This window comes from Anomalospiza imberbis, chromosome 5, assembly GCF_031753505.1.
Source record: "Anomalospiza imberbis isolate Cuckoo-Finch-1a 21T00152 chromosome 5, ASM3175350v1, whole genome shotgun sequence".
NCBI classification, from domain to species: domain Eukaryota; kingdom Metazoa; phylum Chordata; class Aves; order Passeriformes; family Viduidae; genus Anomalospiza; species Anomalospiza imberbis.
In genome coordinates, this window is record NC_089685.1 from 69202964 (window position 1) to 69228945 (window position 25982).

The 25982-nt window shown below is 44.2% G+C and overlaps 2 protein-coding genes across 2 annotated transcripts in view; one reads left to right on the forward strand and one right to left on the reverse strand.

The window, feature by feature from the left end:
- Window positions 1-219: 219 nt before the first annotated feature.
- Window positions 220-11207, reverse strand: ATP6V1E1 (ATPase H+ transporting V1 subunit E1). Its single transcript, XM_068191843.1, has 9 exons — window positions 11054-11207; window positions 7576-7641; window positions 6576-6685; window positions 6030-6096; window positions 4156-4245; window positions 2811-2879; window positions 2331-2425; window positions 1416-1503; window positions 220-831 (listed from the first exon to the last, which is right to left on the reverse strand). The coding sequence occupies exons 1-9, from the start codon at window positions 11084-11086 to the stop codon at window positions 769-771; spliced, it is 681 nt and encodes a 226-aa protein (XP_068047944.1). The 5' UTR covers window positions 11087-11207; the 3' UTR covers window positions 220-768.
- A 7531-nt stretch (window positions 11208-18738) lies between these two features.
- The window catches only part of BCL2L13 (BCL2 like 13), a 29225-nt gene continuing 21981 nt past the window's right edge, over window positions 18739-25982 (forward strand). Inside the window, exon 1 of the mRNA XM_068191844.1 lies at window positions 18739-18906. Coding sequence (XP_068047945.1) covers window positions 18774-18906 — 133 coding nt within the window. The 5' untranslated portion in view covers window positions 18739-18773. The remainder of the gene's footprint in view (window positions 18907-25982) is intronic.

A 25982-nucleotide genomic window follows, 5' to 3' on the forward strand; every position in this document is an offset into this window, starting at 1 on the left:
ACCCATTTTTCAGGGAGAATGATGCTCCAGAATCCTGGAGCCTTGCCTGCAATTCAACATTACTCCTGCAAATAGCTTGACACTACTCCTTGCACTTGAATTCCAGCTTCACAGAACAGCTCATACACACAGCTCAGGTCGGAAGTCCTTGCACAAACAATCCCACTTTTCAAAGGTTGCTGCCAGTACCCCAGAGAGAAGTGACAAGGAACTCCACACACACACACGCTTTTTTATTTTAATAAATAGAGTTTTACAGGCTCAGGCTTTTTTTTTTTTTTTAATCACATATACAGAACAGGAAATGCCTGACCAAGTAACATGAACTGAACTACTAACCTTGGGAAGGAATACATGCTCTCTAGAACACTGAAGACCATAACTGAAAGGGGATTTGACAACAGCAGCATAGTAATTTACTTCACAGATCAGATAACTTGAGAGAGACATGGCCAAAGCAAAGAGAGTGACCCTAAATGCACCACTTGTCTTCATAGAGTCACAACAGTGTAAGGAAAGCCAAGAGCCCAAGTGCCTCCATTTTCTAGTGCCACTTCTGGATGAATATGTATGTCTTCACATCCTTTGAGCAATGCATTCTAACCACAAGTAGAGAGGCTAAGCACAGCAGGTATGCAAAATTATTCGATTGAAGAACAGATACTGGATGCCACAGTAATGTTAAATCTCAAGATTTTACATTAGCAGATGCTTGTGCATCCCCTTCAGTATGGCAGTGGAACAGATCCCACCTTCTCTCATAGAGGTTTAGTCCAAAAACTTCCTGTTGGCATTAGCACCAAAGAGAGCCACTCTGATTTCTGGCATCATCTGTAGAGAAAGAACACATCAGTTATGTGAAATGGGCAATAAAACTGCTGTAGGTTCTTCCTGCAGGCACTGTGGGATAGTTAGGTTGGTTTCCAAATTAACAAGTCAGTTCATCTGAGCTTTCTGAAGTCTTTCTCTGATCACACATTGTCTGCTACTCTACAGACTGAAAGCACTGCCTGTACTGCAGCTTAAGAAAGAGATGCCAGAGCTAGGGATTTTTGCACTTGGGTGTAATAGGTCTCAGCCAAAGTTTGTACTTCAGCAATTCAAGTTGGCCTCAGCATTTCAGCATCTTGATTGCAGTGCAGTCATAACCAAGGCTTTCAGTATCATAATTTATAGAGTTTTATGCTTAAGCTTAATTCAAAAGGAATCATTCTGGGGAAAGACATGTTTTTTTTTGCTGCACAAACAATAGGTAATTTGCTTCTTTCCATTGAAAAATAACTTCCTACTTGTCATTGCCAATGGAATCTGATGCCATGCACTATTGTGACACTTTGGAAACACCGGGATTTCATTACAAGAACAAACTGGTAAATTCTTGTATATTATTTACCTAGGTTGTTGGAGAAACTCACCTGCTGGGCTACAAGGTCCAGGCGACTTTCCAGGGTATTGGAAACTTTAATTTTACCATCACTGTTGTAGATTTCAACACCTCCAGCACTAAAGTTGGACAACAAAAAAAAAAAAAGAAATAATTCAGTGAAATCCACGGGTCAGGGTCAGAATGTGGCAAACATATCCCAAATCAACATTTATAGACAAGTCAGATACATGGCTAACTTTTTTTTTTTTTTAAAGCAATCTTTTTGATCATGTCTGAACAGGAATCAGCACAAAGAGATCCAGTGAAGCAGCAGCACAAAGCATCTTTGGAGTTATCAGAGACCACATCTATGTGCAAGGACCCTCATTAGCATGTTTTAAATGAAGTGGAGCCTTCAAAACAGCTTCTGACTCTGTGTTATTAAGACAGCTGTCACATTTTGGAAAGTGGGGAAAAGAGCTACGAGTGCTGTTTGTTGGCCCATACATAAAGATGGCAGAATATACAGCTTTGTCTATGGTACCTCTAGGATACCATATGGAAACAGAGCCTTGCAGACAGAACTGACATGAACCCCATCAAGTGATTATCCTGCAGCACCTTATGACTCAGTTTGCTTCATCTTGAGACAGAAAGCATGGCCACATCCATATTTTCTCTCCTTAAAAGACCAGTGGTTCAGTTCCTATGCACAGTTATTCCCTGCTCCAGTACTGTGAGTCAGGCTGGAGATTGCACAAAACTTTTCCTCACATTTTTGGTGGAGACAGTGCTTGTCTGGAGAAAACTGCAGCGTGTGTGTCTGATAAACTCTTGTTTCACAAAAAGAGCAGCAGCCACTTTGAGGACATTCCATACTTAATTTTCTGGCACTAATGTGAGCTGTGGCTTGAAAAGTTGCATTAAGTTAGTGCTCTGTACAAAACAATCCCATTTTCCTTACATATCTTCTGGCAGGAAGCTGTCTTGGTCAATATGAACATCCACATCCCTTTTTATGGCATTTTTGTAGATGGGAATGCTCTTCTGTACAGCAGTCTAGGACACAAGATAAACCTCCAGTTAGCACTGACAAATGCTACTGCAGCACCCGGGTTTGATCACTCAATCACTTGTACTAATCAAATGAAGGGATTGAGGCCTCTTTTTTTTTTTTTTTAATTAAGCAAATGCATTCAGTTTGGCTCTTCAGCCAAACCCAGTTATTATTCTTAATACTGTAGCCATGTCTAAAGTTTCCAAGGTAATATCCAAGCAGGGAAATGACCCCCAGCTTTGGAAGCACGCTGTAGCCGCAACAGAAGTGCAACAAGCAAAGCTTGTTTCCATATCACACCGAGAGGGGGATATGAGCAGCAAATACATGCAGTCAGGTCTCAGCCTCTGTGAGCAGGGCAGAGTCAAAATATTCTAGGTGTCTTACCTTAACCATGGGGAGATCCTGCTTCCTGCACCGAACAACTAATCTGGGCTCAAGCAGCTGGTAGAATCCCTGCAAGGAATAACAATTTCAGTTTCAGGAAGTCAATGTGTTCTTTGTCACAAATTATTTAACCCCAAGAAAGGAAAGAAGCTGATCAATTTGAAACTCAAGTCCCAACAATATCAGCCTCATTTGTTTAGATCTTTGCTCACAAGTTCACCTCATGCAGACATTCTGAGAGGACAGCACCAACGTTTGGGGAAGAGCCCAAATAGGGATGATGTTTTTGGAACTCAAGTGCAACTAAACATATGGAATCCCAGGACTGCGTTGGCCAGTTACACATAAGGATCCCTGCACACGTAAGGATCACTGCGGTCTAAGTAGACAGAGCATGCAACCAAGGCCTTGAAGACATGCAGCAGTCTCTAATAACTCCTGCCTTGCAGTTCCTGAGGCTAGAACAGAATAAAATAAGTTTAGCTCCAGTTTGAAGGGACCTACAATGATCATCTGGTCCAGCTGTGAGCACAGATCCCTCACTGGATCTAACATAACAAGCCAAGAGAAGTGTGGCCAATTTGTAAGAACAAAAAAGGGGTTTTATCTGATGTACAGCAACACCAGACCTGCGTGTGAGAAAGAAACAACGCCCAGTTGGAGGCACAAGCTGGTAGGAGACACTACTGAGAAAACTCTGCCATCCAAGTGTGACAGGAGAGCTCGTGGATGGCTCCTGGGAGCTCACAGCAACAGGACCAGTCTGTGCCAGAAGGAGGCACCAGAGCTCACAGGACTGACCTGGCCAACGCTTACTGGACTCTCAGCTGTTCATTTCTGGGGCTTGAGGATGTTCTTCTAGGCAAGCAAAGCTCTGGTTTCTGCTTTCTGTGCCTGCTTCTGTCACAGGCTCATTCCATACTGCAGTAAATTTGTCAAAGCTCATAAAGTCTCAAATGCTGAAAAGGTTTTTGAAGCAGATGGGTATCGACTGACTTGTGGGCTTGGAGAAACAGCCTCTGACAAAGGGGCATTTGATCCAACTCATCACTACAGGAGCTTAATGTGTGCACCCTAAAATGTGTGTGTGCACATCTGCAATTATTCTTACAATGGACCTGCTGCTGGTATCCCAGGTTCTACACCTCAAAATAGGCAGCAACCTTGTCTGCTCAGAATCCAAGACTCAAAGAGATTGAAGTGATGTTTAAAGCTCAAGGATCACCCAGATCAGCGTTTGATCCAGACTCCAATGCAACTGTAACTTTCACAGGGCTATTTCTAGCAAATGAAACCTAGGGGGCTAGGGCAGCAATGATCCATTTTTTACAATTTAAATATTTACCTGTAGAACTAGTCCATCCAGCAGTGTCTGGTACCTGGCAGTATCCTTCACCACCTTGGCAAGTCTCTGCTTGGCCTCATTCAGCAAATCCTACATTCAGAAGAAATGAGATCAGCAGAGCCCATCTGTTTGGCATTTGGTTTCATGCCTACCGACTTTCTGTACTTCCATTATAGCTCTCACACCCTGCCAACACGTAAATGTACACTCCAGCTGGTGTTCATCCAAGCTAGACCTCCATCTCTGTGCATGGCACACTATCCCTGCCCAACACTTCCCTTCTTCCTGCCCTGGGCTGACCTCATTAGAACCTGACAATAATTCCTTTTGTGTGAAAAAGGGAGAGCTTGGGAGTAAAAGCATGGTACTTAAAATGTTAACTTAGATAAACTAAATATGTAGTAAATAATTACTTAATGTAAAATACTACAGTTATCCAAATAAATATTTGCAGCTTTATGGCCAAGCAAAGAAATCCAATCTATTTTTCCATCAAATAATATTCAGGTTAGGTATTCTTTAATTGTAAGTAAATGCAAATCAAAATTTAAAAGAGAGAGCTTATTTCTAATTTGAAGTAGTTCTCTTGATTATCTTTACTCAGCAAATCAGCATTGGACGGGACTGAATTTTGAAGAAATTTTTAAAGAGTCAACTCAAAGCTCCTAAAACTGAACCATCAGAAATGCTTCGGATAAAGAAACTCTCTCCTACCTCATGGTGTTTAGAAAAAGAGTGCACAGTAACACAATCAGTATGAAGATAGAAAGCAATCACAATTTACTGTCATGGCCAAACCTAGTTATTCTGTCCTCCCTAGAGTAACACTGCATTCCTGGAACTGCTCATCTCTCATGAAGGAAGCCAAAGATCTGATAAGGGAAGAACGAGTGAGCAGCATGTGACTTTAAATGTCTTAAAATGAGGAAGACTGCTTAGAATTACTCAGAAGCATGAGGCTGAGTCAGCAGATAAATGAGGAAGAGATTACCCAGCAGAGACTACCACAACAGAGTTAGCCCTTCAGCAATCCACCTTCCTCCTCTCTGGGAATGCAATCTAAAGTTTGAAACTCATTTTAAAGAGTCAATAAACTGGTGATTTTCTTCCGCTAACTCTTCTTTCTCATGGTAGCATCAACCTGAACATTTATCCCATCTTTTATTTTTGACTTCCACAGGCCTCTCAAGCTTTTCCAACAGCTCAACAGCCCCATCTAGCAGAACATGGAACACTCAAACTGTCTCTGAGGTGGGAGAGCACAGCAAACCTGCCCACTGCTCAGTGAGCAGAATGGGGACACGCTGCCCGTGGTGAGAGATAAACACAGGAAACCCCAACAAGCCTGAACGTAGCCTGCTCCTGATGAATGATTACTCAGCCCCTGTGTCAATACACACAATGATCACCAGAACAAGAAGCAAAACTTTTCATGTACTATGGGCCATTGAAGGACACAAAAAATCCCAGTTAGTGGTGTTCTAAGTCTCCTTGCTTATGCCATGCTGGGGTTTTCACATAAACGTTGCTTCAGGCAAGCAGAATTTCAAAGTTCTACCAACTGTGCAAGAGAGAGTTGCTGCTCTTTAAAGAAACAAGCTACTGTGCAAATGACAGATACAACAATGCCTGCAACGTTCCTGGCAGACCACTGTATTTCCCTAAAATAGCAGGTAATGGTAACAGTGAAAATAAGGAGATAAGCAAAGCTGGACTAAATTCTCAAGGCCTTTTCAGAGCAGCTTGGAAAGCCGTTTTTTTGTATGTTGAAGAAAACATCACCCAATCAAAAATCATATTTTCTTTAGAGAACGGTTCCATTTCCTAACATATGGCAGAAACAGAGACTGTGCGTTTACTTCAGAGATACTCACTGCAATAAGGTCATCCCTTGCCTTGAGGACCTTCAGCCTTGCTTGATTCATCAGGTTGGACATCTGACTGCAAGTTGCATGATAAAGCTGAATCAATCCATCAGCCTTTGACAGAAGAACTGCAACATTTAACTGCACGCTTTGCATTTAAAGGTAACGATTCTACAACACTTAAAAACAAGGTCTGTTCACCTGTCTGAATCTGTTTCTGGACTTGCACAGAAGATTAAACTGCAGAACCCCTTTCCTGGTGAAGACCCAGCCAAACTAAACCCGACATGATCGTGTGTGCCAGGGTAACAGACCAGGGTAAAGTTCTAGACGTTAACTACATCAAGAAATGCGAAGGATTCTTTCATCACACTGTTATACCATTGTAGGTCAGCTTTGATAACTTCTCCCCAGAAAAAATCAGAAACTCAGAATTAGAACTAAATAGGTTGTCTACAATTTGAGTGTTTGCAAGGACAGAAGGATTTTGTATAAAATTAACAACAAAATGCCAGCTCAGGCTATGAAGTCAGCTGTCTAGCCCAAGCAACTTACATTTTCTTTTGCTGTTCAATTTGCTTCTCCTTCTTTTCATAATACTCCATGATTTTCAGCCTCTGTGTCTGAACAAGGCGACCCTTCTCAATGTTGAATTCTTCTTCTGCCTACAGTAAAAATTAAATAACTGAAGTGGAAATTGATTCCTTGGGCTGCAAAAAACAGAACCAAAATGTAACAGAGCACATTCACAGGCAGGACAGGATGATACAATTTATGGGTCCATATAAAAACCCTTCACCTCTAAGTAATTCCTACACAAGGAGGGTGACAGTGCTGCTGTTATTTTTTTTTTTTTTAAACCTCACCAGATAGAATGTAAAAACACATGGATAATTCCTCTACTTATATCTGAGAATCCAATCTCAACTTCTAGATTTTGTTTGCAGATCTTCAGGAAAACATGCTTTAGTACTGATTAAATATTTGTGTAAACCTAAATGTTTGAGGGAGATTAAATATTATCAGCAACACATATGCTGAGTCCAATACCAACAAGGCATTTCACTAGTGGTGTAATGCAGATTGTTGGGGCTGGAAGGCACCATTAATCCTTCTTCAGTAAACATCTATATCACCAGGTTAATATTAAACCCAGTCTCTTGTGGCTTAACCTAAGTGAAGCATTCTGCAAGTAATTCAACTCCTGCCTTAAACACTAATTTAGAGGGAGAAGGTGTTCTACTCAATCCAGTTGAGTCACATTACCTCTCAGCTCTCCTGATTGCTTAAAAAAAGGGGTGAACTTTGATAGGAATATATTTATATTCAAGAACCACCAAAACACTGACCAAAACCAGCTCTGAGTCATTTTCACTTGTCAAAAGCTAAGAAATGCTACCTTTATTTGGTACAACAACTTTTTATCTATAGTAACTAAACAGAAATCAGCTGTAGCTTACAAAAGTTCCTAGTTCTCTCTGACTGCAACCTTCAAAGCAGGATGTGGGATGCAGTTTTCCTTTTGCACTTACTGACAGTGAACTTCCATTTTTACCTTTGCATCTATTTCTTCAGCCTTTTCATTGGCTTCCTGCTCAATGAAAGCCATCATGTGCTTGATCTGCAACAAGAGAGAGAGGAAAGAAAATGTTTTCTGTAGGAAAGGACATTGACCAGAGGATGTAGGTGTATATATATCTACTCACCTGTAGATCCTCCATATCCATTTACTCTTTCATGTAACAGTGTTTTGCAATGAAATTTAATTGAGCAAACACACTGAAGAGTCAGTTCATCTTGACATATATTACTAGAAAACTTATTTCCCCAATAAGTCTATAAAATGCTGTTTCACTAGCTGCCATTAGAAGAATGCACTTCAGGTATGCAACTATAAAAAAACTCCAAACGAACCAACCAAGCCCAAAGTACATTTGTATAAATGTGAGGCTGGGTATTTTTGTTCTTCATTAACGAGCCCAACTTTTTCACCCCTGGGATTATGAAACAAACCTCCCAGGCTTCAAAAAATCCTCACGCAGCAAAATGAGTCTGTTTGTTATGACATTTACACGAAACATAAAGATTAACATAGATGGCATCTGAATGAACCTGGGCCTTCCACAGGTGAACAGTGAAGCAAGGCAAAGTGCCACTGACCACTCTGGTCAGATCTGTACAGCCAGAAGTTCCTTTGAACACCAGAGATACTTCTCTTGGGAAAGTGCAATAAATTCTGTAAAGACCTATAAGGTCAGTTTGGAGGAGCTGGGGAAGGAGACAGCAGCAGCAACATTCTGGGACCCAGACCACATCAAGAATGTCACATGCTGCTTCAGAGCCCCACAGGAACCAAGAAGTTCTACTTGAAAAACATTTCTGAAGCCACCTCAAAGCACTACAAAGGCCAGGTCCAGCAGCCTAAAGACCAGGAAAGCAATCAGACCAAGTTCTGTTCATCCATCACATGCCTTTCTGTGGCCAGACCTCAGTTCAGGTTCCCATTGGGGCAGACTGGAAGGACTCATTCCCAACCAAACTGCAACTGGGATGAGGTACAGACACTTTCACGGCCAGATGGAGCAGACCATAAAAACCTTTGACTTTTTGCTTGCACTTAAGTGAAAAAACTCACACAAAAGACTCTATTTATAGAATCCTCTGTTAAAATTAAATGTTTTAAAGAGATTAGAAAGGTGCCAAGGTGAAAATTGAGCCAATGTGCAGAACAGCACTCAGCCCACAGAGATGAAAAAACAGAAGTGAAGAGACAAGTGGAAGAGTTTAAACATGTGTTAACACAGTGGAAGAAGTGAACAGTAACATCTACATCCTCAAAATCAAATCAGCAGGTTTTCTTTTAATTCATGTTTGCAAATACTCTCAAGTGCTTGTCTACCTACAGCATCAGCTTCCTACCCTGCATTTCAGAAAGGCATTCAAAATAAGGATTTTTTTTTGCTGAATAGCCTATTGTTGAAGAAGACTGAAAACTCAGCAGCAGCAGAGTTTTTTAACTTTGTTGGGGCTGACTTTATGTTACTGAGTCGCTTCCTCCAGTGTAGTCTGGTTTCTGAATTTTGGAAAAGCACTTTTAACACTTCTGGGTGTTTGGGAAACATCCTCTGTGTAAAGAAAAGGAATGAGATGGAAGCAAGGTAATATGGAATCCACTTCTCCTAGACTGATAACACTGGACTGTGCTACTTCCTTCAAAAGCTGCTGTACTGAAATCCCCTTTTGCTTTTTATAGAAAAGAAGAGAGATCCAAAGCAAGATTTTCACATCTATAAATAGGATTAGTTTTAATAACGGTGACAAAAATGTATTTTGAAATGAGAGACTTATTTGAAAGCAGTATTTCCTATAGAAAGGAAGAAGGGGTTTTTCCTGTCAGGAGCAGTGTGATTATCCTTTCTAAGGGAACTTCTAGATGTTAGGTGGCTTTAGAAGGGACCAGATGGAACAACATATTAAATACCTTTGACAGAACAACCAAGCAAGTCTGTCAGTGGGAAAAAGTCTCAATCAGAGAGGATTTTCAGAGTGACAGCCATTGGAAGTGTGGGGACAAGGAGTTAAGAGGACCAGCTGGCAAGTTCATGCCAGATTCATCCACATGCAGGACTGTCAGCCATCAGCACTGTCCAGTTAACAGGATGATCCTGGGCCCAGGAGTGAAAAGCACTGACAGGAGTGCTGCAGATGTGAAATGCTATCAGTATTACATGCTTAATACATCACCAGAGCCTGAGCTGATCCTTGAAGTTCAGGTCCATTCTGGCTGAGCAAGACCACCCTAATGTCAGCTTTATTTTTATTATCTTCATGGAAGAGGCAGGAAAAAACCCCCCGAGCTTTGCAGATAAAAGGAATACAATGTAATGTGACAATTCTCCTTCTGGAGAAAAGGCAACCTACCAATTTTACTTTCATCATGATGCTTCCTTGCCAAGAGACCATGTTTACTAAATGAGAAAGTGAGACACAAGTACTTGTGATGCAGGGGACAAAGGGAACTTGCCTGATCTGCTCATCACCTGCAAGAAACTACCCAGACCGGTGCTGACTGGATCCCCATGGCCTTTAACACCACACACCATCTCCAACCCAGCTGAAAGCAGGTTTTTTAGCTGAGGGCAGTGTTTACTGTCAACAGGGACAGGGTGTCCTGCCTCTGGAGGAGCGTCCACAGCCAGACTGCAGGGCTGGAAGTTTCCATTGCGAGCCAGCCCCAGGCTGCACCACTCCGCTTAGGATGTAGACCTGAAAAGGGCATTCAGGAATGCTGTGAGCAGGCCACCCAAATGTTAAAGTACAGCTAACTGCAGGCAATACAGCTACAAGCGAAAATGAGACGGGAAATCCTTAGGGATCCACAGAATCATTAAGGTTGGAAGAGACCTTTGGGATCACCCAGTGCTACCATCAGTGTAGCACTACCACTGTAACCTTTAGACCACAAAACCACTTCGGATCCAGACACCTCCTAAAGACCTCCGGGGATGCTGATTCCACCACCTCCCTGGGCAACCTATTCCAATGCCTGACCCCCCTAACAGTGAAATATTTTTTTCTAATACCTGATGTGAATCTGCCCTGTCTCAGCTTAAGGCCACTTTCTCCCTGGTTCTCCCACTGCAGGCACGGAAGAAGAGACCAGCCCTCACCTCCAAGCATCTACCCCAGCAGCATGGGAAAACACAGCTCTCATCTAAGCTCCGTGTTTACCCGCCTGGAGGTGCAGATAGCACACAGCCTGCTGGGGAACCCTCTCGTTACAATCTGGCCTAACACGTCACCAAAACGCCCCGCTGGGGCCCATCCACCCCGGCAGCGGAAGAATCGCTCTGTCCGGAGATTCCTCTATCCCAGCCAGGCTCCTTGCCCTCCACCGACCCTCCTTTCGCAGGGCAGCGCCCCGGCAGAGCGGCACAGCCGGGCCAAGCGCTGCACCGCGGGCCCCGGCGCGCCCGGGCCCGCTCCCCAGGGCCCGTCGGGGGCTCCGCTGGGGCCGGGGCTCGCGGCCCTACCTGCTTCTGCACGTCGGCATCGCTGAGCGCCATGGCGGCGGCGGCGGCGGCGGCGGCGGTGGCGGCGGCGGTGTCGGCGGTGTCGGTGTCGGTGTCGGCGGCGGTGTCGGCGGCGGTGTCGGTGGCAGCCGCAGGCCCGGGAGACGCGCCCGGTGCCGTCGGTGGCCGCGAGCGGAATCAGATCCGGTGCGGGTCACGGCCGGGGCGGGGGCGCCGCACGCCCCGCCCACCGCGCCTCCGGACCAATAGGAACGCGGGTGGTGAGTGACGTCACGTCGCCATATATGGTGGGGAGGGCGTGGCGTCACTGTCGCCGTCACCGTGAGAACGGAGCCATTTGCAGGGAGTTAAACCCGCGGCAGACAGCGCGGGGCCGAGCTCAGAATCACAGAACCACAGAACGCTGAGGTTGGGAGAGACCTCTAAGATCATCCAGTCCAACCCGAGCCCTAGCACCTCAACCGGACTGGAGCACCAAGTGCCACGTCCGGTCTTCTTTTAAACACATCCAGAGATGGTGATTCCACCACCTCCCTGGGAAGGCAATGCCAGCACTTTGTTATTCTTTCGGTGAATTTTTTTTTTCCTAATATCCAACCCGTACCTTCCCTGACGGAGCTTGAGACCGCGTCCTCTTGTTCTGCCAGTGCTGCCCGGTGGAAGAGACCGACCCCACCTGTCTACAGCCTCCCTTCAGGAAGCTGTGGAGAGCAATAAGGTCACCTCTGAGCCTCCTCTTCTCCAGGCTGAACAACCCCAGCTCCTTCAAACGTTCCTCACAGGGCTTGTGTTCCCAGCCCCTCTCCAGCCTCGTAGCCCTCAAGCGTCTCAACTCGCCTGTCAGGCCCCAGAGCAGCTCCGTGTTGGCCGTGCCCTGGGCTCCCCTGGCAGGAAGGAGAAGCAGAAGGGTGCAGGAAAGAGCTGGACAAGGGGAGGGGAGGAGGGCCTGGCAGGAGTTCCGTCGCTGCTGCCATTCTTTTCGTCATGGCAAAATTCAAACTTCATCATCTGCGATAGTATTGGTTTGTTCTAATCGGCAAGAGGCTTCCACCTCCACGCTGCAGGAACATTTGGTGGAAAAGACAAAACCATTCCTTTACAAATCAGCGTCAAATGTGGTATTCGTGACATCCATGCTTCTTCCGGATTTATTCCCATTTCCTTAATTTTTTCTGTGTTTTTTTTTTTTTTTCCCGTGTGTGGAAAAGTTTATTATGAAACTCTGTGTGTAACTTTGCTGCCTTTGCATATTGCCTTCATAATGCTGAAAATCAGCTTGTACTTTGGGTCTGGAGAACACTATCACTTCAGGCACCATCTAAAGAATATTAAAACCAAGTTTTAATACAGAAACAAATAAGAAACAACAGCAAATGATAATGATGCCTATTACTGTAGAATAAATACTGCTGTGAAAAATGCATATTTTATGATTGGCTTTTCGCAAATATTAAATTGAATACTATATGTGTTATGTTACATTGATTAGAAGTGCTGTATTAACATTTTAATAGTATGGTAAATGTAGTTTTGCAGTTAAAATAGAACCTATGTATGTGGGGTTTTTTTACTAGCTCAAGCAAGAGATGAGATACTGAAGAAACTCTTCACACAGAGATGACAATGATGGGGGCCCATAAAGAATTACTGCCTCCTTATCGGAAAAGACAAACATTCTTCCACCTTCTCTCCGTCTGTATGGAAGCACCAGGATTAAAGGGAAGAAGTTGACAAAAACCAGAAAAGTTCTTAATTTGCAAGGAATTTATGCATCATGTATGAGATGTATGAATATGCAACAGGCTATTGCTTTTAAAGATTATTCCTTTGTTCACAAGGTATGATTATCGGGCTTAAGTGCCCGAGAGCATCCGGACGTCCGGAATTCTTTGCTTTTTATTGTCTTGTAATTGTCCCAACTCTAAATTTTCATTACTCTAATTGTATTGCTATTTTTATAGCTATTTTATTATTATTAAACTTTTAAAATGTTAAAAACCAAGTGACTGGCGTTTATAACACCGCCAAATGAAATAACAGACGCAGTTGGAATTCCGCCCAGGCTCTGTTTCTTTTCCGTTCGCTTTGGGACTCTTGACCCACCTCAGCCACACCTGTAGCCACCGGGAGGTGAGGGCCGCGGGAACCGAAGTGCCAAGGGCTCCGTTCCCTCGGAATCCCCGAGGAAAAGGGCAGAGGCGGGTACGAGCCCCCCCCCCCTCAGTCCCCGTTCCTTCCCGGTGGCCCCGTCACCGGCCCCGGTCCCCCCGCTCACGTGACGCGGGCGGAGCCCCCGCCGGGCCCCGCCCCCCGGCGCGAGCCGTGACGCGCGGCGCGTCCCGCGCGCTCCTGGCCCCGCCCCCTCCATCATGGCGGCGGCGGCGGCGGCGAATTAGGGCAGAGCCCGCGCGTCGGGCGCGCGCCCGCCCCATCTCTCCCTCCCTTCCCCCCCCCCCACCCTCTCCTCACCGCCCCCGGCGGGAGCGACCCGGGAGCTGCGGCCGCCCCTCCGCCTCCTCCACCTCCAGCTCCTCCCCGCGGCTCCCGCAGGTGAGGAAACGGGCGTGGGAGCGGGCGGGGGGCTGGCTGTTTGTTTTGTACATTTCTCTCTTTCTCTCTCTCTTTCTTTCCCTGTCTGCCTGCATTTAATTACCAATTTAAGGGTGGCGGGGGAGCGGGGACCGGCGGCGCCGCGCGCTCCCGCCACCCCCCCCCCCCTTTTAATGGGGGCCGGGGGGGGACGGACCCGGCCGGGCGCGCGCGTCTCGGCGGGGGCGCGGCGGATGGGGGGGGGGGGGGCAGGCGCGCCCCCTGGCGGCCGGTGCCGCCCCCGCCGCGGCCGAAGGACGCGCGGGACCCCGCTCCGCCCGGGACACCCCCGGGACACCCCCGGGACACCCCCGGGGCACCCCCGGGACACCCCCGGGACACCCCCGGGACACCCCCGGACCCGGCGGGCAGCGGCGGCGAAGGGGCCGCGCCAGGCCCCCGCCGGCGGCTCCCCCGCTGCAGGCTGCGAGTCCCGCACGGCGCCGCCGGTGAGTCATCCCGACGCCGTGCCCGCCCGCCGGGCATACGCCTCTCATTCATCGCCGTAGTAACTGAGGGGCTCACGCCGCGCTCCCGCCGGCGGCTCCGGCGCCGCTGAAACTTGGAACGGCTTTCCTCGGCTTCTCAAACCCAGGCGGGCGCGTTAAGACAGAAGGTGAATGGAAGCTCGCTCATAAAAGCTGCGTTCGTCGTAATTTAACGTTGTGCTGAGATGGTTTGAAGCTGCAAAGGGTTGAGGACCTTTGTAGTAGGTAGCGCATGCCGCTTTTGTTTTCCTTCCTAGAAGAGAAATCACCCCGTTTGCCTAGAATGCTCACTTAATTGCATTTCTGTCAAAGGTCAGCTGCAGCCTCTGTCCAGATAAAGAACAATTAATGTTTTCCAGTATTTCTATCCATTAAGTGCCACCAGAGGATCAGTAGTGGCTGCAGTATTGATTCATTTCCAGTAGGAACTGACATGTTTGAACAGAGTAGTCTTCAGTTTATTATAAACATTCTCTTAGTCATACCCTCATACTCAGTTGGAAAAGTACTCCGGGGAATTTATCTCCCAAGTTGATCACAACTGGATGCTTTGGATAGTCCTGCCTGTTATGGGAAGTGTTTTCAGAGACAAACTGCTGCAAGGTTTAACTAGTCCACACATGCAAGTCTCACCCGAAATCCCCACACAAGCCTTCTGCTAAGGCTGCCTGAATATTTTCCATCTTGTTGATATGGGGTGTGGCTTTGTAGACCTGCAACTCCTTGAAATTCGGTGCCTTGGTAAAGGGCACCGTGCAAAGCCGAGGCTGTGGATGCAGCTGAGCTGGGAGTGGCTGCCTGTTGCAGAGATTGGTGTCAGGAAGACGACCCAAACCGTGAGCGTATGGATGTCAGGCAGCCCTAGAAACGATCTGAGCTGCAGTGCTGCCGTGGTGTTGCCTCTGTGCCCGCTGGCTGGGGCCGTGTGTGCCTTGCAGTAATTCAGCAGCAGCAGGAGGTGTTCTGCCACAGCGGTGACTGGCTTGCAGCTGGTGAGTGAGGCCTGGGCTCTAGGTGGGGAACGCACCCAGCGCTGGAGAGACTCCGTTTTGGACTGGAAGCTGAGGGCCGTGCTGCTGCTGCTGTTGGGAAAAAGCTCTGGCAGTGCTGGTGTTTCTGAAATCCATAGGTGACATTGATTGCCTACGGTTTTGTTTATACAAACCAGCTGAACTGCTCTGGGCAGTAGAGCAGTGATGTTGCATTTTGGGGCTTGAATGACGCACAGTAAACACATGTTGATGCACGGTAGGGTTTTACAAATCGGGGACTGAAACACAGCTGGCCTCATCGCTGGGGATTATATTCGCTGTATTCATTGGTAGGCTTGTGCTGCCCATTATCCAATTTATAACTCTGCCGTGGATTAGGACGTGACAGATGGGGAAATGTCAGTCCTACTGCAACTCCTGCTCTCAGGTCGCTTGAGCAGCTCAGCCCACATGAAACAAGCGGCAGCAGGGCCGGAGGAGTGACAAGCTAAGTAAGCTTCAACAGGTAGAGCCTTCTGTGCCCCCCAAGGGAGCTGGGAAAGGTGATTTTTCTTGTAGGGAGTAATTGGTAATAATGTCGATCTCTGTCGTTTTTTAAGGACAGTATTCCTTCAGAGAACCTGTTAGACCAGAAGCAGCCCTCTTGCCCTGGCTTCCAGACTTAGGGAGGCTGTGTGACGCCTTGTTTCCTCTGCTCCGCTGCATCGCCTGTACAAGCTTATGGTCTTAAACACTTTCTTGGACTCTCTTCCATTCTGCTCCTTTAGCGGAGAGCTCTCTTTCCTCTGATCTGGTGCCTCAAGCTGTGTGTCCTTTTTCAATCCCCCTCATCCCTGAAAAATGGCCTTTTCTGAGATATTTACAGTATCTGAGTCAATATTTCTGTGTTTGTCTTTGTAAACAAAACCAGTAATTCGCAATCCTAAATGAGTCCTTCGCTTACTGTGCTGTAGGCTTCTCTCAAAGGAAGACCAGTGATTCTGAAGTGCACTTCCACTCATGACACTCTTTTATGTGAATTTGAAGATTTGTTTCATTCAAGTTCTTAAGTCTCCTTTCTCATTTCATTATAAAACTGCCTCTCAAAATATATCCACCAAGGTAATTTTTTTAATCACTCTTTCCCCAGGGAAACATTAGCCACTATTTAAATAAGCAGTGGTCTCATTCTCTCTCTCTCTCTCTCTGCCTATTTTTTTTTTTTCCCTCCTCCCCTCAGAAGTGCTGAGCTGTAATTTTTGTGAATTAGGCCTCCCTGTTGCACTGTGCTGCTTTGGATATCATGCTGCTTTTGATCAACTTTTAAAATCTAATTTTCCGCATTGATTTGAAATTGTATTTTGAAGAATAATCTCTATTATATATCCAGACTTGTTCTTTGGTCCACAGCACAGTTTCTGGATATCTCCGGCCCATCTGTCAGGCTGATTTTTTCAGGAGAGATCAGTTCAGGATGTCTGGAAGGGCTCCCATTCACTGTGTATGCGCTGCTAGAAGCATTTCGATTTCAGGGCTGCGGATCTCTACTGAACGAACCAGAACTGGAACATGCTGGGGAGCTTTTGCTTTTTGGGGAATGGCATCTTTCACACCTGGTGATGAGAACACGTGATGTGGTGACTGCGTGTGGTCTGAAGAGCTCGTCTATTGTTAAAGGATCCTAGAGTCTTCAGAGCAGTTATTTTTTCCAGATCCTCTTGCTCTATGAAAATCTCAATTATGGAGGAGGCTCATGGGTAACTGTGTTGTGCAAAAGCTGTGGTTCTTCTCTGCTGTGATATCTTAGGTTTCTGAAGCAGGGTGTGTTGCCCGTGGAGCACGTGGGATGGAAGAGGCAGCGTAGATAAAGTGTTGACTCCAGGTTTGTTGCTTCCTTTGTATATAATTTGCTACTTTGGTTCAAGCTGTAGCAAAGACACAACCCAACCTTTCTGGTAAAGGCTTTGAGGCATTTTTCAATACATGGGGCAAGAGGCAGGGCTGCCATAGTATGGTCCTTTTCTGGTTTCAGAAACTGGAGTTTCTAAAGAAAATAGTCAGCCAATTTTACACCAGTTCTTTTCCATTTGCAGCTTTTAGTTTGGTGGTAAATTTTTCTTTGCCAAGCTACCTACTCCCACAGCAATCATGCCACAGCACAGTTCTAGTTCTGTTTATCCTCAGTAACCAGTGTACAACTGCAGTTAATCTGAATTCTTTCTCAGGGAGGAGGGATTAGAAGTTAGCCCAAGCACCTTGAACAGCTAGACAGGCAAGTGCTTTTCTTTTGCTTTCTCGGTTTATTATTATTATTTTTAACCTTGAGGCTTCATTTGCAGATTGTTCTTTGGTTTTGGAGCTTGATTCTTTCTTTTAGGCCCAAGGCATTTCTAGTGCAATCCATAATTCTCTTGAGAGGGTCCAATTTCTCTTTCTTGTATATAGCATTTTGCTCATTCTAACTGCTTTAAACTTGATAAAAAATCTTCTAAATGTAACTGCAGTCTCACATTACTAAATTATCTGGCTCTTTCAGTGCCTCTTCAGTAGCTGTTCTGTAGCACAAACTTCCTTGTATGCCTTTCATTTACACATCCATTCTGGTGGCCAAGAATGGGCTACTGCTTGTTTGGGAATGACTTTTTGAAGTCCTGTAGAGCTTCACTGTTTGTCAGAAACCCCTGGATAGTATTATTTGATCCATTAAGTTGACAGGGTGTTGGAAGTAGTTATCCAGACTTCACCAACAAAAAGAGCTAAACCATGTTGATTAATCTCAAGCATCCTTTTAATCTGTTGGATGTCTTCTTCCCCACTTCCATGTTGTTTTTTGAGATTTTACTTTTTATGATGTTGTTTTTTAATTTCTCTCTACTTTAGTTTTTCCTGCAGGCCTTATTTGGATATTTCAAAAAAGCAACAAAGCAATTAGAGTGAAACAGGGAGGAGTTCTTTAGCCAGATGTTGCTGTTAGGTGTGGACTTCTGGTTTATACTTAATAATGTCTGGGTGAGAAGTCCAGGACAAACAACCATCTGTTCTTCCAATCCCGACAATGAATGTGGAATTTACTCTGTTGACTCTGTGTTTTCCATTGCTGTTGGAACAGTAAAATTAATTGGAGGCAATTTTGGTCACTTTTTCTCCATTACGATTTTTGAGCATCACAGTAGCGAGTCTGAGGAAGCAGAGAAGATATTGAGGGGAGGCTTTGGGAAAGGGAGACTCCTCGGAACCTGTCTTGTCACCACATGTTGTGGTTAAGGAAATGTTCAGACTCTGTCAGGTCATGAACACGTGTGGTTTTGTGTGTGGTTGAGATGGGAGGTGTTGGGAGGATGACACAGGCTGAGGGGCTGCTCGTTTTGCTTCCAGGGGAGTGTGACCCTGGCAGGCAGGAGTGAGAAATGCCACTGCTGGCAGCAGGCAGGGAGCTGCACTGAGGCACAGCTGGGTTTACTCTGCATGGTTCTTATTAAAATAACAATGCATATGATATCAGGGCAAAAGCCTGGGTATTGCTTCAGGGTTGTTACATAATTCCGTGTTACGTGCGGGTTCACGACCTGTTGCAGCCTTACAAAGCAACAAACAAAACCCTTTGCTGTTCCCTGACAGCCTTCCTGGCTCCCCAGAGCGCAGCCGACGTGCCCCCGCAGCACAGCCACCCCGATGGCGTCCGCTACTGCCGTGCCTGTAGGATTTCACTATGAAACCAAATACGTAGTGCTCAGCTACCTGGGCCTTTCAGCACAGGACAAGCCACAGGAGCATCCTCCTCCTCCTCCTCCTCCTCCAGCTCAAGGTAATGTTTGCATATTCATCTCTAGCCATTTACATGTGCAGCTGGATTTGCAATTACTTCTTGGGGTGTTTCTGCAGGGATGCAGAGTGTGAGCCTGATGGTCTCTTGGTTTATTCAGTGAAAAATTAATAAATTGCTATTGAAAAATGAGAGATGCTGGTGGAAACAAAGCTGTTTGTATGTAGATTACTGTATTAATTTGAGCTATGCCAGGACTGACTGGTGTTTAGGAAGCAAGTAAGTGGTTTTAGTCATTGTCCTGGGGCTAAAGGGGATGGATATATATTACCTTTGTTGAGCCAGCATGAGAATTTCAGCCCATGCTTGCTATTTTTTTGGGACACAAGTGGATGTAAGCAGGGGTGAGGTGATGTTTACTGGCATAAACTGAGTGGTGTCTTGAGCAATCTCCTGTGCTAAATAGTTTTGCCCTATTACACTGAGGCTCCTGTTGTTGTCAGTCAGTGCTGGTACAGAGATGTGGCCTACGCTACTTCTGCTTATTTATTTATTTATGAGAAGTCAAGGACTGCACAGAGTCAGATGTTTCTTCCAGGACAGGTTTATGGATAAAAGAGGTTAAATAAATAAATAGAAGGCAGAATAAAAGAAGTTTGGTAGATTGTGCTTCACATAAACCTAGGAGGTAAAACTGTTCTTTATTTTGTGGTGTCAAGCACTTAAGCAATGTTGTTTGTCACCCAAGCCTGGGTGACTTGTCACTTCTTAATGATGTTTTAGTCACTACTAGTTCTGTGATTGAGAACTTATTCTGATGAAAGGAGACTTAAAAAGACTCCAAACCAAACAGAGACAGTCTTCAGAATCCTTGTTTTCTTTGAACAATCATTTAAGAATGCATATGCTGTCATTTACTGAACTTACCTGTCATCAAACGAGAAATTCCTGAAAAGAAAAGACTGCAGCAAGGTTATGACAGAACTGCTTTTCAGTTTGGTATTGTATCACATATGCTGATGATATTATATTATATATAATTCATTAAATTAATTTTAGTATATGTAATCCATGAAATTAGCCTTCATGCATTTAAGGTATGTTAGCTGCTTCCATTTTCACTGCATCTGTGGTCCATGAAAGGAGAGGGACCTTAGCTGTTTCATAAAACCCTTTGTTGAAAAATGTACTTATTTTAGCAATAACATGTAATTCTGAACATCCCACCCATTTATAACTGGGCTGTAACTGGAAATGTATTGAGTACATTTAAAGGTTCAATGTGTAAGAGTCTGCTTTGTTCTATAAATAGAAGATTTAGAGAGGAAAATGCTAGTCTTAAAGCTTTTAAAAATGATTTGGCTGTGGTTACCTTTGAAGTATTTGCAAACTGAGGTGAAACCTTTCATTTTCAGAATCAGTTACTGGAACCTCTAAGCTTCTAATCTGAACTACAGAGGTCTATTTAAACTTTCTAAAGAGGAAGCTACAAATTCTTAAATGAAAATTTTGTAATGACTTAAGAGGACTTCTCAGATATTGGTTAGATGCGTTAGCTTGTGTCACAGCAGTCTGTAGTTGGGTTTGCTACTAAAATACTCTAAAGCATTCATACTTTACAACTTCTAAAGAAGAAATCTTCCTACATTTTCCCCACCTTGTTCCCCAAACCAGACAGTGACCACAATGTCTCCTCTCCTGGTCATGTTTCACTTTAATTAGGTCTGTCTTTCAGTGTTTTTGCTGCTTTCTGATCAAAGCCTCTGGATTAAATGATTTTGCCTTACTTTTTAATTTGCCAACTTGCTTCTCACTCTGTTTTGTAATGCTTTGAATGGACTTCAGGCTGTATTGAACTAAGAAAATGCTTTATCCTTCTACTTCAGGATTTGTTTCATTCTTTCCTAACTCACTTTTCCTGGTGGTGGTTTTCTGCCTTCCATGCTTCTGAGAGGTTTCTTTTGTCTGCTAGCTACATTTTAAAAATCCTTTCTCCTACTTTTGCTCACCTTGCTTGTAATTAAGCAGTGTTTGAGCTGCACTCCTGGGCTATGTGTGATTATTTCAGAGTGCTGTGTGCATCTCTGTTGACTGTAGAGCAGTTGATATTCCCAGGGTGTTTCTCCTTGTTGTTTGGCATGTGGCTGATGCCTGCTTGCTGTAATCTGCAATCCCCTAGGAGGGGAGCACAGCCTATAATGGATATTTCCTGCCCTGCCTAATGCACTGCTGGGAGATGTAGCTGGGTGTTATTGTCCCGAGTGTGAGCTGAGAAACCTGGCTAGAACCAGAGGGATGGGAAAGCTGGGAAATGGAAACGAGCTGTTGCTGTCTGGAATCCCATCTTGAGGAGGAGACTTCTGGGTTTGGTGACAGACACAGGAGGGTAACAACAGCACAGCATTGCTTCCTGCTTGTCAGTCTGTTTTCCAAGCACCATCACCAGCTGTTGATACTGCACTTTGAGTGATCCCAGATTCCTTTCATTGTAGATTTCTGTGGCACTTCAAAATGCTGGTGAGGAGTCTTTCTACTCTATGGCTGAACACCATAGATTTGTGAATTGAGAAGATTCCAATAAAAAACACCTGTCCTTAATCTTATTTTGCTTTGATTTGGTTATTGTGCTGACAGACTTTCCATGGGAGGTAATGAAGCAGCAGTTTTGCCTATTGCCGGTTTCCTTTCCACTTGCAGAACAAACTCCTGTATTTTGTTTTGTTCATACGAGGCCTTGACTAAGGTTTGCAGTACTTTCTCTTCATTTATTTTTCTTAGATCCAAATAAGACTGTACTCCTGTAAGTTTTCAGAATAATTTTCAGTATAATGGGAGTATCCTGGAAGACAAGTTTTAGCTTGTCCTGGTGGAGTTAAGCTCCTTGTCTGCTTGAGAGGGAGAGTGAGGGACTCCTCTAGAGGGCAGTTCCGTGCAGGATCCCAATTCCAGCCACCTTGTGTCACCCACTGGAGGATCTTCTGCCTTTGCATGTGTACCAAACACGGGAGATGAAGAAAAACGGTGCACTAGGTGTTGTTAGGATCTCTGTATTTCACTTGAGTCTCCTTGTACCACAGTGTCCCAGATTTCAGTGAAGTTTCAACACTCCAGTTAAACTAAAAGGTGTATCTGGTGGATCAAAAACACCCAAAAACACCCAACCAAAAAAGTGATCCTTCCCAACAGGAGTGGTACTATATTACCTCTGCCAGAACTGCCTCTGTTACCATCATCTGCCTCTCTTTTCCTGCATTTTGTACTAGTTTTTTTTTCTGGTGTACGTCTTTCTGTTTGAAAAACTGAGATAAGAATAAAACTTTAGATGGGTTGATAGGTTTCCAGTTAAAACTTCTCATTGTTTGTAGGCCTAATGTGCTTTGCAAGACTGATGGGTTTGGGAGGGTTTTTATTCCGTGAATAGAAAATTCAGAGAAATTACATAGACAATTACATTGCTGTGTTTCCTTTTGGGTCTCTTGGTTGGTCTTGGTTTTGTTGTAAGAAGGATGGCTTCAATTACAAGCACTAAAATCACTTCTGGCTTCAAGCAAATAAGGTTGGTCTAAATCAACACCTGATGAGCACTTGGAATTTTTTTTTTTTTGCTATCTTCTTTTCAGCACAGGGACTGAAGAGAGAGCCACCCACAGTATTCCAGACTCTTGAAGAAAAGACAGTTTTACTGGGCAAGCCAATCTTTTAACACTGTAGCTCTATAGTGGTCTGTAATGGATTTCAGTGTCTTCAGAGGTAAATCCAGCAAATTTAACTGGATAAATGCTTTGAGAGACTTTTCCTATTAGGTTTTTTCAGAATAGTGATTCTGCATAACAGTCACTGCAGTTTATTTAAAGCAAAATCCATTAGCAGTGTATTCTGTTACTTCTTGGTAGGTTCTCAGGTAGGTGAACAAATCAGATAAATTGATAAAACACATAGAGTAGCATCACCTGTGTGAGTCGATGTGGTTTGAGGCAACAGATGAGTACATCTACTTAAAATGCGTGGAAGCGCTCAGTTGTCTGTTCATTAGATTGCAGAGAGATGCTTTGTATTTTTTCAGAACTCTTCATACCTATAAGTACTGGTTCTGACACAGAAAATAATTATTAAGTACTGGAAAACTTCTCTACACTTTTTCCCCTGACGTCACTCTCATTACTGAAGCTTCCACTCTGCTGCAGTTGTTAGCATTACTAACTTTTCAAGTGAGTCAAAGTACTTTGGTTTTATGATTCAATGTATTTGTATTATAAATGTTTCTTTATATTTTACCAGGGAGTGACTTTTAATGTATTTCTCGATTTTAATCTACTTCCCCATTGCTTGGCACCATCCCATGAGCTTGTGGCTACGACAAGCACCGTGAAGAAAACTAGGTTTTCTGTGGTTTTCTTGACAGAGTGAAAAATCATAAATAATCCCTTAGTTTACAGAGCATCTGAAAGATTTCTAGTCAGTGCCACTACTGCATGGTGACATAGGTTAGTCAAGAGGTGAGCAAGGTTTTGACAGCTTTACCGCTTCCCTGAGGTGCGTGCTGTCTACAGTACTTTAATCCAATTATGGTGCACAATGTCCTTTTGACCATTGTCTTTTTGGAATTACCATATCAAGTGCTGTATGTAGTTAGTGATTGAGCCATTTTCCTGGTTTCCCACACACAAGGCACCTACTGTTGGCTTGTAGGAAGCTGAGTTTTTTAGGTGGTTTTTGGGCTGTTTGGGCTGTAAAGATTCACATTGTAGGTCAGAGCAGTCGAGTTCATGGTAATAAGAGAGCTATTCCCTGAACTGAGGCAAGGAAAAGGAGCTTTTTGGGAGCTCTTCCCTGAACTGAGGCAAGGAAAAGGAGCTTTTTGGGATGTGAATTCCCACTCGATTAAGCCTCCTCTCTGCCCACAAAAAAAAAAAAATAGTGCTAGTTGGTGATACCTTGTCTCTTTTTAATGTTTTAAACTTTTTCAATTTCTTTTAAGCTGAGCCTTCTTATGGTTTATAAAGAGCTTCTTTTCAACATTTCTGAAATGGAGGCAGTCCATGGTCTGGAGTTTGCTGGTGTAATAGATGTACCTTTCATTAAAGGAAAGAGATAAATACATTTGTAAAGAGATTGTGTATATCTTTGTCACTTCTCAGTGCTTACAGTAATTTTAGAGTCTTAATGTTTTAAAAGATGTGAGATGTTAAAGAAATATTACAGTCATGCTGAAAGTAAGTTTTTAAGTCAACTGGACAGAAGTTAATAGAGAGACGTAGGAGAACTTGAAAATGAAGATATTGCTAAATTAAAATTACAGGCATGAAAGAAAAAAAATCAGGAGCAATCTGTGACAGCAGTGGCTTTCTTTTCCAATCATCCTTCATTCCCTTGAAGTAAAAAGGCATGACATCTTCTTAGTCTCTCCTTATAGTTGCTGTTGCCCCTTGCTAGCTGAAATTTTGGCTCAAGCACTGTAGAATGAGATGTGCAGACTCTTTAGCTCTTATGGATGACTTCCCATCCCTCCTCCTTTTGGGATCAAACCTGGCAAACAGGTTAGTCTTGTGTTGTTACTGAGCTTCTGGAGTTTTACTGAAGTATTACATTTATTTAGTGGTCAGATGCTCCCTGATGCAGTGCTTGATGGACTTTCAGAACACATTTTCCTCTACTTTTTAGGTTACTTCCAAACACCTGAAACCCAGAATCTTAACAGGAACATAATTGTGCCAAAGTGAATGTTTATTCCATAAATAGAAAGTAGAATGCACTAACTTGGTTATGTAAGAACACATAACAGAGGTTTGTTGTGCCTCTGGGTTGGGAAGAGGCCTTGCAGAGTTGGTTTGCCAAAAGCCCAGACGAGGCAGACCCATTTCTTGAGCACAGGAAAGCATTCAGTGCTTATGGCTCTTACAAACACCATTTCTGAGAAACGGTGTGACCATTTGCATCTTTGATAATGAAAATATATTCTCATCTAAAATAAGCTGGTTTTACTGTTTTCTTTTACCTGCTTGTGACTTGGAAGTTGCATAATTGAGAAAAAGATACCCCTCACTTAGGACCTTTGCTGTGTGCAGTGTTTGTTGGTAGCAGTCAATATCCAGGAGATGCAGAAAGCTGAAATGCACTCTTCATGAGGGGAATAACCGGTGCAAAGTCACTGCTCTGGGAGGGGTGGGGTTTTGCTGTTTTGGCATGACTGAATAGTCAGGTGCTCTCAGAATCAGCAGCTGCTGCAAAGTTGTGGGTGTTACGAGACGGAAACCATTGACTGCAGTGCTGATTATCTAAACAGCTCTTTTGTACGCGGACAGCGGTGGAATTTCTCTTCTTCCATTTTCCAGGTGACTTCTTATCAAGTATGACAGCTTGTCATGGGTGATCATTGTCACATTAGTCCCGTGAGAACGGGCGCTCCTGTGTCCCTTCCGGACGTGGGGAGAGCACAGGTTCACACAAGGGGTGGCACTTGCACACACTTGTTGCACTTGACTCAGGAGCAGTGCTTCAATTCTTCAAAGAAGCAACTGACAGGGACTGACAGGGCATTAACCAAAAAGAGGAACAGTTTGCTCTTCTCTGGAATTTATTACTCACCCTGGCAAAGAGGCGCTACTTGGGAAGGGATTTAAGAAGTTAAGTAAAGTTATTCTGAACATGTGTGGTTCAGTCAAATGGAATTAAACTGACTGGTCACAGAAACATATGAAAACATTTTATACCAACTTAAGCATACATTAGTTTAAGGGGGATCCTTGCTGAGTTTTTAAGCATTAACACATGTTCAGTGGATTGATACTGTGGATTTTTAACATATTTTTCAGTTGTAGGAGACCTTGAAAGCTTATTGTCTAGTGTTTTTTTAAATACAGGAAATGCCCAGTGTACTTCACTAGTGTGTAGTTAACTACACGTCTGTGTGTGCTAAGTGCTTTTATGGTTTTCACACACCCTTTTATGAAATTGAGTGATTATATGTGTCCATTGTGGAAGAAAAGGGAAGGCAAGACAACATTGAAACTGAAACAAACCAAAGGAAACAGGCCACAAAGCTGCCATTCACAAGACCACCAAATTATGATTTAGTGCCTTCAAAACAGGAATGAAAACAGATGTGCCAGAAAGCTCTG